The 10,424-nt window shown below is 71.8% G+C and overlaps 2 protein-coding genes across 3 annotated transcripts in view; both read right to left on the bottom strand.

Moving 5' to 3' along the window:
• The window catches only part of TIMP2 (TIMP metallopeptidase inhibitor 2), a 6,924-nt gene extending 1,010 nt beyond the window's left edge, over positions 1 to 5,914 (bottom strand). The window contains exons 1-5 of one of the 2 annotated variants that reach the window (XM_026036916.1): positions 5,610 to 5,914; positions 1,237 to 1,337; positions 1,055 to 1,163; positions 666 to 790; positions 286 to 403 (exon numbers count right to left, since the gene is read on the bottom strand). In XM_026036916.1, coding sequence (XP_025892701.1) covers positions 286 to 403; positions 666 to 790; positions 1,055 to 1,163; positions 1,237 to 1,337; positions 5,610 to 5,736 — 580 coding nt within the window. In that variant the 5' untranslated portion in view covers positions 5,737 to 5,914. Of the gene's footprint in view, positions 1 to 151; positions 404 to 665; positions 791 to 1,054; positions 1,164 to 1,236; positions 1,338 to 5,609 lie in introns of those variants that run through there. The other variant, XM_026036917.1, reaches the window with a different exon arrangement.
• Positions 5,915 to 8,819: 2,905 nt separating this feature from the next.
• On the bottom strand, positions 8,820 to 10,319 carry CANT1 (calcium activated nucleotidase 1). Its single transcript, XM_026036888.1, has 3 exons — positions 9,701 to 10,319; positions 9,428 to 9,631; positions 8,820 to 9,214 (listed from the first exon to the last, which is right to left on the bottom strand). Exons 1-3 carry the CDS (start codon positions 10,317 to 10,319, stop codon positions 8,844 to 8,846), a joined length of 1,194 nt encoding a protein of 397 aa, XP_025892673.1. The 3' UTR covers positions 8,820 to 8,843.
• Between the last annotated feature and the right edge of the window lie 105 nt (positions 10,320 to 10,424).

Consider the following 10,424-nt stretch of genomic DNA (forward strand, 5'->3'; position numbering starts at 1 on the left):
GCTGGGGGGACGGGCGGGAGCTGCGCGGAGCCCGCCGAGCAGGTGGAGGAGGAGGCAGCGCCGGGCCGGGCCGGGGCCCGCGGGGCAGCATGGAGGGCGGCCGGGGCCGCGGGGCCGTAGACCTGCTAGGCAGGCGGGCGCGGGGCTGCGCTCATGCTGTGCGCGGCGATGTCGGCGCGGAGCAGTCTGCCAGCGCGCGGCCTCACGGGTCCTCGATGTCCAGGAACTCCTGCTTGGGCGGCGCCGCGCCGCGGTACCAGGCGCACGAGCCGTCGCTGCGCTTGATGCACGCGTAGTGCTTCGCCTGCCGCCCGTCCACGTTGTTCTTCTCCATGGCCCAGTCCGTCCAGAGGCACTCGTCCGAGGAGGACACGAAGCAGGGGATGGAGAGGCAGCGCGAGATCTACGGAGACATCGTCAGCGGCTGCCGCTCCACACGGGAGCATCCTGCCCACCGCGGCGGCATCCCACCCATCACTGGAGCATCCCACTACCTCTGCTCCCACCATGGGAGTATCCCGCTCATTGTGGGAGTATCCCACCACCTCCCACCACGGGAGCATCCCACTACCTCCACTCCCACCACAGGAGCATGCCGCTCGTTGTGGGAGCATCCCGCCACCTCCGCTCCCACCACAGCACCCTGCCGCCCGCGCCGCGCTCACCTTGCACTCGCAGCCCATCTGGTACCGCTGGTTGAGGCTCTTCTTCTGCGTGGGGCTCAGCGAGTCCCAGGTGGAGACCAGGTCGCAGAGCGTGATGTGCATCCTGCCGTTGCCCTCCGACTTGCCTGCGCGGAGGGCGGGCGCAGCGCTCAGCCCGTGCACGGCCAGGACTGCAGCCCCGAGACGCAGCATCGCGCAGCCCCCCTGAACTGCGGCTACTGCAGGGTCCCCCTCTGTGTCACAGCATCCCACAACCCCTGAGCTGCAGCACCCCGCAGGGTCCCCGCTATCAGCCCCATCCCAGCGAGCAGCGCTGGGGAGGTCCCCGGTGCCGCGGAGCTGCGCGCGGCTCTGTGCGCCCCGCAGGACCCGGCGCCCGCGCTGCTCACCTGCAATGAGATACTCCTTCTTGCCGCTCGTGTCCAGCGGCCGCCCGCACACGGCCGTCGACGGCGCCGTGTAGATGAACTCGATGTCCTGGTCGGGGCCCTTAAACATCTGCAGCGGGAGGGCACGCGTGAGCGCCCCGTGTCCACTGCCGCGCGGCCCGGCCAGCCCCGGGCACCCCTACCTTGATCTGCTTGATCTCGTACTGGATCCGCTTGATGGGGTTGCCGTAGATGTCATTCCCCGAATCCACCTCCTTGGCAGAGACGGCCTTGGCACGGATCACTGCAAGGGGCGGGCGCGGGGTCAGCGGAGGCGGCCTCCGCACGCGAAGCCTCCGCGCGAGGCCCTGGCCGGGCGCCGCGGAGCCCGGAGCCTCGCACAGACACCGGTGACACGGAGCTCCAGCCCTGCCCTGTGCTTGGGGACAACGCGCTGCCGAGCGGGACACTCGCGTGGAGGCACTGGCCTCGTGCAGGGCCAGCGCTGGTGCCCTCGATCCTGCGGTGCCCTCGATCCCGCACCGGCCACGTTTGCTCGGAAGGAGCAGCCCCCGGCGCACGGCGCGCGGGAGCGGCGGCCCGGCCTGCGGGCGCTCCTGGTGCTGCAGCCGTTTCCATTCACGTGCTGATGAATCACTTGACAAAAATGCAGGCGCTGGGCGGCGGATTCGCCGTGAACAGTGCGGCTTTGTGGAGGGGCGGCCGCGCGGCGCTTCCCCCGGCTCCGCGGGCTGGGAGCGGGCGGGCAGGGCAGCCCGGCGGGGACAGGGGCTGGGCGGCCGCGGAGGGGCCCCCCGCACCCCCGGAACCCCCTCAGGCTGTGCGGGCCGCGCGGGGCCCTGCTGCCTGCAGTGATGGCTCCCGGACCTGGCGTCCCGGCGCCGTTCCTTGCACAAAGCAGAGCAGGGGCTGCCGTGTTCCCTCTCACAGGGAACGGGGACAGGGGGAGGCACCACAACCAGATAGGGCACTGCTGGAAACGGCTGCGGGCACCGGCAATGCACCGGGCCCCGGCAACGCACTGATCTGTGCACCGGGCCCCAGCACCGGGACACCCCCAGCTGGGTCCTTTCCAGCCAGAACCGCCAGCTGCTCCAGAAGCAGCTCCGTGCGATGCCGCAGCACCCCCCCGGCTCCCCGTGTGCCGGAGCTGCCCCTTCCCTGCGGTGCACGGGGCTCCTACGCAGCCGTGCGCCAGAGCTGCAGCCTCAGCAGCGCCGCTGCCCCGGCCCAGCTGCCAAGCGCCGCCGGTCCCAGTCCAGCCAGCCCGGCTGCTGCTGAGTCAGCACCGCGGTCACCGGCACCCCCGGCTTCCTGGAGCGCCCCCAGGCCCGGCCGCGGGTGTTGGCGGCCGCGCGGGCACCGGGGCTCCTGCCCACAGCCGAGGGCACCGGGAGCTGCGGAGAGGCAGTGCTGGGGCCTGCGGGGATGGGAAAGGGCAGAAAGGGGCAGACGGGCACAGGCGTCGGCTGGGGATGTGCCCGAGTGGCAGTGGGATCCCCAGTGGAGCCAGCCCCAGTGCCGGGAGGCAGCTGGAGCGGCAACATCCCCCTGCGGCTGAGCCAGGGGGTCCCAGAGGTGCCCCCGCGGCCACCCTGTCCCCGAGCCCCTGATGGCCACCCTTTATCCTGGGATGCGGGAAGGGCTCTGGAGCGGGAGACAAAGCTCCCTTCTGCAGCAGGGTCTGGCGCGGGGGGAGCTGCCAGCTCGTGGCCCCGCCGCCCACACAGCCCTGCGGCCAGCACTGCTCCAAAGGGAGCCGGGGCAAGGATGGGCGGGAGGATGCCGGCGGAGGCCGGGATGAGGAGTGCTCCGGCCCGGTGCCTCGGCGCTTCCCGGCGCCGCCTGCGTCATCCCGGCCGCTGACGGTGCCGCGCGGGGCCCAATCAGCGGCAGCCCCGGGCAGTCAGCCCACGGCGCCGCCGCAGCGGCCGCAGGGCCCAGCCCGCGCCCGGAGCGGGGAATGGAGCCCGCGGCGCATGGAGCCCACCACGCACGGAGCCTGCAGTGCACGGAGCCCACCACGCACAGAGCCCGCGGCGCATGGAGCCCATCACACACAGAACCCACAGCGCACGGAGCCCGCGGCGCATGGCACCGAGTGGCACACGGATCCCACGGCCCTGCAGGACGTGCTGAGCACCCGGACGCGCCGGTGTCGCTGCGAGGGTCCCGGTGCCAAGTGCCTGCCGTCCCCCTGCCCTCACCTGCCCCAGGGGCCGGAGGGGTGGCCGCACCAGGAAGGGCCGGCAGGGGCCCTGCGCCCCCTGCATCCGCGCAGCACCGGGGGACCCACGGCGGTGACACTGAGGCCGCTGTGGCTGCCATGAGGCCCTGCAGCCGAGCACCCCCATGGCCATGCTGTCCCCTTGGCTGTCCCCGTGCCCGGGGCTCCCTGCACACGGAGCCCAAGGGACGCCCCTGCCGGGATGCCCAGGGTGGCCGGGGCAGCCGCTCTCCAGGCCCTGCGGTGCGTCTGCTCCATCGGAGCAGCACACTGAGCCCATCCTGCCCAGCACCCGCGCAGCCCCGAGCACTGCCCCGTTGGGTGGCACCGGCCATACGGGCGCTCACAGCACTGGGGGTTTGTGGAGCCAGGGGCCTGCGGGACCCCCGGCCGAACGGGAAGCTCCGGCCCTCCCTGCACCCCAGCTCCCAGGGCACCCATCACTGCTGCAGCGCGGTGACATCTCTGCCAAGGGCTCGGCCGCGCTGACACAGGCCCGTCTGCAACCGGGCCCTCTGTACCCAACAGTGTTGTATTAAACCAGCGTCGCGGCCGGGCTCCAGCTCCACAAGTGCCACCAACAGCATGGATGGGAGCAGAGGGACCTGGCCAGAGAGCAGGGAGCTGGCGCAGAGCTGCTGGCCCAGGGGGGCCGGAGGGAAGACATGAGGCTGGCAAAAAGGCCTAGACAGGAGGCCGTGGGACACGGGCTCCGGAAGGGAGGAGACGTCTCATCCAACAGGACAAACCTCACATTGCTGGGGCTTCCAGGGGGCATTGGGCCAACAGGGCCTGGGAAAACAGGAATTATATGATCTGCATTCCATATTCCAGGGCACGGGAGCTGGGAGGTGCTTCCGCTGAGCCTGCGCTGCTGCCATGGGACAGGCTCCATAGCCTGGAGAGGCACCTGCCCCTGCAGCCCCACATGGCCCCCCGGGACCACAGAGCCAGACGGTGACTCAGCAGCTGAGTCAGGGCCACCAGCGCCCTGCCAAGGGGCAGGGCTGAGTCACGGTTCCCGGGAAGCTGCCCCCACCGTCCCACGCGGATCCATGGCCGGGCATGGGGCTAAGGGGCCTGCAGCTGCCCCGTCCCCGCCAGGCCTCACAGTATGGCACTGACCACACAGAGGAGCAGCTCCGCAAGCAGGAGGCAAGAGGGGCGAATCCTCCTGGAGCATCCTGGCTCAGCAGCGGGGCACAGGGCAGGGCCGTGCAGGGATTCAGGCTGCCTAAGTGTTTGGGAATGCTACCTCTCCAGCTGAGCCTGGGAACGGCCCTGCAAAGGAGAGCGTCGGGAACTGGGGCTGGCCTGTTTGTTTAATATGTTAAAATTTAATAAGGGCATTATTCATAGAAAGAGGAATCCAGATCCCAGCGCTGCCAAGCCCTCCCTTTCAGCAGCATCCAAGCCGAACAAAGTGGGACGGGGAAAAGGAAATGCCTGGAAATAAGGAACAGACGGGAGGTGACCGAGCCCGACGCTGCTGGCTCCCGGGGCAGGGTGCTGGCTCCGTGCTCGAGGCCGCTGCCTATTGCAGAGCGGCGCGTTGAGAGAGGCGGCCCAGGAGCAGGGGAGCTGCCGCTTCCCCCGTGGCCGCGGCCCGCGCTGCCACGTACCATCTTGTATTAATCAAAGTTGCAACAGGCTCAGCTCGCTTTGGTCCTGCAGGACTCGGCAGCAGCACCGAGCGCAGGGCCCGCGGCCCCGCTGCCCACGGCAGCATCGGTGCCGACACCGGCGGCTCCCCCCGGGGAACCCGCCCCGGGCATCGCCGGGGAGCAGCCGCCCCGCGGGGCCGCCGGGTCCCTCCGCGCCGGGAACGATGGACACGCCCCAGATGGACGGATGGACAGACAGACGGACAGCGCCAGCAGGCAGCGCGCAGCCCCTGGCCCCGAACCGAACCGGGCCGCGCCGCGGGGGCAGGTGCCGCCGGGCCCGGGGTGGCCCGCAGCTCTCGCAGCCCCGAGCCCCGCTGCCCTCCGCCGGCGGGCGGGTCCCCGGGCCGGCTGCTGCCCGGGGCCGCCGCGCCGAGCTCCGCGGAACCGCGGGGAGCCGCGCGCCGCCGAACCGAACCGAAGGGCGCCAAGCTCCGCGGACGCGCGGGGAGCTCCGCGCTGTTCTGCTCCGCGGCGCACGGGGCCCGCCCGGGCCGGCTCCGCACCAACTTTCCGCCCCTTCCCCCGCCGGGAAGTTTTCGCGCCGGGGCCGGGCCGGGACGCGGGGGCCGGGCCGGGGGGAGCCGGGGCTCCCGCGCGGGGCCGGGCCGGGCCGGGGCCGGGCCCGGCGGGGACAAAGCGGGGCCGCGGGCCGGGCTCTCACCTACGTCGGCGTTGCAGAAAGCCTGTTGCGGGTGGATGGGCGAGCAGCTGCAGGCGTCGGCCGGGCGGGCCCTGCCGAGCAGCAGCACCGCCAGCCAGGCCAGCAGGCTGGGCAGCGCGGCGGGCATCTTGCGGCGGCTGCAGGCTCAGCGAGCCGGCCCACAAAGCCGCATCCACCGCCGGGCCGGCCGGGCCGCCGCCGCGCCGCGCTGCGCCCAAAGTTTGGGTCGGGCCCCGCGGCCCCTGCGCGGCGGTGCGGGCGCTGCTGCGGGCGCTGCTCCCCGCTGCCTTCTATGGAGGTGTTTTCTTCCCCCGGCTGCCGCGAGCTCCGCTTTTTAATGTGCTCCGGGGATTCGCTGCTCCTCCTCTGCATGGCACGGGGCCAGCCCGGCCTGCGCGCCGCTCCCCGCCCCTCCGCGCACCGCGCTCGCCGCCCCCGGCCCCGCCGCCGCCGGCCCCGCCGCGGGCACCGGCCGCCCCCGGCCCCGCCGAGCGGCCCGCGCAGCCCCCGGCCCGGGCACCGCGCGGCCCCCGGCCCGGCCCGGCCGCCCCCTCCCCGCGGGCAGCGCCGGGAAGGGGGCAGCGATCCCGGTGCCTCCAGCGGGAGCCGCGGCACGAGGGGAGGGCGCGAGGCCGGCGCGCGGCCCTGGCTCCCGGCCTATGCTGAGCAGAGCAGTAAATTGCATGGGAGGGCTGGGATTATGTCTGTGCCCAAGCATTTCCTCTCCTCCTGGCTTCTCCAGCTCATCCCATCTCCCCTGCCGCTTTCCCTGCTCCCTGTCTCTGCTCCCATTTTCCTCCTCATCCCAGGTGGTGCTGGTGGCAGTGCACCCCGGGGCCCGGCCCTGCTTTCGTGCACCCAAGAAACTCAGGCCTTCTCTCTCCTGACCTGCAGCGCATCTCCAAATCCTGCCGCTTGCCGCTGCAGCAGGCATCGGGATGCTGCCATTCCCATGCCGCGGAGCACAGCAGGACCATGCGATGGTCCAGGACAGGGCACCCAGCTCTGCCCCCACGCAGCGCCGGGCACAGCCGAGCAGGGCTCTGGCGCAGCCGTTGGCAGGGGCCCTGGCGCCGCGGCCGCACAACCTGCTCCGGAGGCAGTGTCCGGCTGCAGCGCTGCCCGCAACGCTGCTCCCGGCACTGCTGCCCCTCAGCTGCATGCAGAGCAGTGGGAAGGCGGGCGGCTGCGGCTGCTCCGAGTGCCGCTGAGCCCGCGGGAGCTGGTGGAGGCAGCTGCACCGTGGCCTGGGCACCAGCAGCAGAGGAGCCGCCGGCCCCGTCACAGCCGCACTTCCCAACCTCGCGGGGCGGCCGCGCTGCTGGTGGGTGCTGCAGGGCTAGGACAGGCTGGCACCCACGAGGCCGCTTCCCAAGGGGACAGGGGCTCGGGCCCCTCTGGTGCCCCAGATCCTGCCAGGACGAGGGGCAGCGAGACAGGGCCCTGCTGGGAGATGGGGGGACCCAGGAGAGCCGGGTCTGGGGGGACAGGCACTGCCCAGTGGGACACAGGTCTCCTGTATGGCTGAGCCAGGGGACAAGGACAAGGACGGCAGCTGGACAGGTGCCACGGGGACAGGGACAAGGGAGAGGACAGAACCAGAGCGAGGTCACAGCCGCCTGGGGGGCAGCACGGGACCAGGGGGACAGCACAGACCAGGGGACACTGAGCACCCCTGGGTGCCCTTATGGGGCTATAGCTGCTGCTGCCCAGTGCACAGGGGCAGCTCCAGCCCCCTGGAGCAGCTCCTGTCCCCTGGGAACAGCTTTGGGCCCTGGGAGCATCTCCAGGCCCTGGGAGCAGCTTCTGTCCCCTGGGAGCAGCCCTGTCTCCTGGGAGCAGCTCCTGTCCCCGGGGAGCAGCCCCGCGGGCTGAGGGCGCTCACCCCGCACCCCGCACTGACTCACAGCTGCCAGACTAAGTGGAAACACGTGCGGAGCCGCAGCCGCTGCCGGGCACCAGCGGGAGGGGAAGGGGCTGGCGAGCAGCGGTCGCGGGGCAGCTCCCTTCCAGGCAGCTCCTGGGCTTGGGCGCCGCCGCACAAGGCGCAGGACATGGAGCCAGGACACAGGGGACACGTGGGACACGGAGTCAAAACACAGAGGATGTGCGGGACACGGAGCCAGGGCACAGGGGATGTGTGGGACATGGAGCCAGGGGACACGAGGGACACGCAGGGCACCCAGGGCTGCAGCCCCCACTGCAGCGGCCGCTCCCTGGTCCCCGAGGCCGCTGCCGGCCTGGACGTGGCCCCGCAGCGGAGCAGCCGTGGTGACGGGTGACAGGGCGGCTGCTGCTCCGGGACACGTCCCTGCGGGCGCCGCTGCTCTGTCACGAGGTCCCTGCGAGCGCCGAAGGGCTTCCCGGGCCGTGTCCCGGGCGCCCGCAGCTCCTCCCAGGCCCCAGCTCTTACCGGCTGCTGAACCCCCGGCTCTGCATTACTGGTAATGCAGAAACTGCTGCGTCCCACACGGTGACGGTCCCCTCCTGCGCGTGACCTTCCCCAGAAAGCTGCAACGCAGGCTGCTCGTTACCCCAGAAGTTACCAAACCGCTGATGGGAAAAGAGGAAGGAAAAACGGCAACTGGGAAAAACAGTAGCCTGATGAAATCCCTGAAATGCTGAGCAGCCGGGTGGCCCCGGGCAGCTGTCCCTGCGGCTGTGACGCGCTGCCGCTGCCGGGGGGAACCAAGGACACTGCTGCCCGCAGGACCTTGCGCTGTCCCTGCTGAGGCTCCGGCGGGTCCTGCCAGGCGCGGGGCAGGGAAGGCTGCGTGGGGACACGTCAGGGAAAGGGCTGGGCACTGCCCGAGGACAGGGAGGCTCCCAGGGCGCCCGAGCGAGCAGGGCAGGACCCAGAACCCCACAGAGGTGCCGGGCAGGGACCCCAACCCCGGCCCCGTGGACAGCCGGGCAGGCTCCGGCTGGCGCCGCCGTTCCCAGATCTAGAACTTGCTCCTCAGGCAGAAGTGCCGAGCGCGGCCGTCCCCTGGGCCACCGGTCCCCCGCGCGGGCAGGGCTGCCGAGCAGGGGGATTCGCCGCTTCCCGGGCCGTGCCCGGGGACACCGTGTGGTGACAGTCCTCTGCCACCAGGTGCCACTGCGCAAACACTCGCACCACGCGTGCTGCAGCCCGGGGAGGCTTTACCGAGGGGCCGCGGCCAAAGACAGAGCCCGAGCGCCGCTCACGCGCCCTCCCCGGCCGCCCCGGCCCGCCGGTCCAGTGCAGAAGTCTTAAATAAACTCGATGCCCTCGTATTTCACGCTCCCTATCTTGGTCTCGGGCAGGAGGAAGCGCCCGTCCAGAGTAAAGGCCATGATGTAGCTGGCGATCTTGCCGTTGTCCTCCTCCGACTTGAGCGCCACGATGATCTGGTCATCCGTGTCCGGCACGAACTTGAAGGAGGAGAAGCCGTGGGTGGGGACCACGTCGCCCACGCGCGTCACCGTGACGTGGCCGAAGTCCTGCGTGGCGCTGAGCAGCAGGTTGGCGCCGCGGCGCTCGTCGGCTGTCTCGCTGTAGCGCTCGTGGCTGGCGCGGCGCGGCAGGAAGAACCAGCGCTGCAGAGTGTCGCTCCAGGCCGCCGACTCGTGGATGAGGTAGCCTGGGGCGGGCGCCGGTGTCAGCGGCACCGCGGGGCACCCCAAACCGCCCCCAAGCAGGGAGCCCACACAGCGACCGCCCCGTGGTGTCACCCCATGATGGGCACCTCACGTCCCAGTGCCCCAAAGCAGGGCCGGGCACACCACGGCACGGCTCCCACTGCCCATTCCACCCGCAGGACAACGGGACACGCAGCATCGAGCCCTGCTCCTACCTGGGGGTCGGATGCCGGCAGCGGCTCTCAGAGCGTTGTAGTTGGCCACCCAGCTCTCGTGGCCCACGTCGCCCTTGTGGCCCACGACCTTCACCCACTCGGGGTTCTCGTTGAGCACCTCCCCCGTGGCCGTGGTCCACTCCTTGCCCAGGCCGCCCACGTAGAGGTGCTCGTCCTTCACCGCCAGCCACTCCGCCTTGAAGCCTGCGCAGGAGAGGACACGGTGGAGCGAGGGGCCACGGTGCCGCTGCCCGCAGCCCCCGGGCTCCTCACCTTTGCCCACGCTGCCGTCCCCGTCCGAGAGGATCACCCAGGGCACCACCTTGTCGCCCTCGATCTGGTAGATGACCCCCGTGCGGTCGTCCACGCAGTAGAGCTTCCCGTTGAAGACGACCAGCTCGGAGAGCTCCATGCCGCGGCCCTTCTCGGCCAGGTGCGAGCGCAGCACGCTCGGCTCCTCGTCCCACTGCACGGCCACGCTGTCCCCGCTGTCCGACAGCACCAGGTAGCCCTTCTTCAGGTAACTGAACCAGGTGTGCTCCTGGGAGGCGCGCGACTGCGTGTCCAGGTCGGCGATGACGCCGATGCGGTAGCGCACGCCGTCGGCGTTCCTCTGCGGCGGGGACAGCGGGTAGGTGTCATTGTAGCGGTCGGCGGCGCGCGGGCCGGGGCGGCGGGCGCGCGGGCCGAGCGGCGCCGGGCGCGCCGGGCCCGCGCGGTGCAGGCAGAGCAGCAGCAGCACGAGCGCCGCGCCGGCCGACGAGAGCGCGATGGCCCTCCAGCGCAGGCGGAAGCGCGGGTCCGCGCCCTGCCGCATGGACGCCAGCACGGGGAGGCCTCCCACGCTGATCCGCAGCGAGCTCATGGACTCATGGCACGGCGGGACGCGCATCGGGCCGCGGCCGCCGGGACCTGCGGGGAGAGGCGGCGGGTCAGGGAGCCGGGACGCGGCGCCGCCACCCCGGCACCCTTGGGTGCCGCCGGCCCGGGCAGCCGC

This window comes from Nothoprocta perdicaria, unplaced genomic scaffold (genome assembly GCF_003342845.1).
Source record: "Nothoprocta perdicaria isolate Ctin4 unplaced genomic scaffold, notPer1 scaffold_187, whole genome shotgun sequence".
Classification (NCBI taxonomy): Eukaryota; Metazoa; Chordata; class Aves; order Tinamiformes; family Tinamidae; genus Nothoprocta; species Nothoprocta perdicaria.

What these genes read in the sequence shown, in the direction of transcription:
- CANT1 (XM_026036888.1), bottom strand. Translation starts at nt 10,319, where the DNA reads ATGCGCGTCCCGCCGTGCCATGAGTCCATGAGCTCGCTGCGGATCAGC. An exon ending in GGACGGCAGCGTGGGCAAAG is followed by an intron (nt 9,632 to 9,700) that starts GTGAGGAGCCCG and finishes TCTCCTGCGCAG; the next exon opens with GCTTCAAGGCGGAGTGGCTG. An exon ending in TGCCGGCATCCGACCCCCAG is followed by an intron (nt 9,215 to 9,427) that starts GTAGGAGCAGGG and finishes CGCCCGCCCCAG; the next exon opens with GCTACCTCATCCACGAGTCG.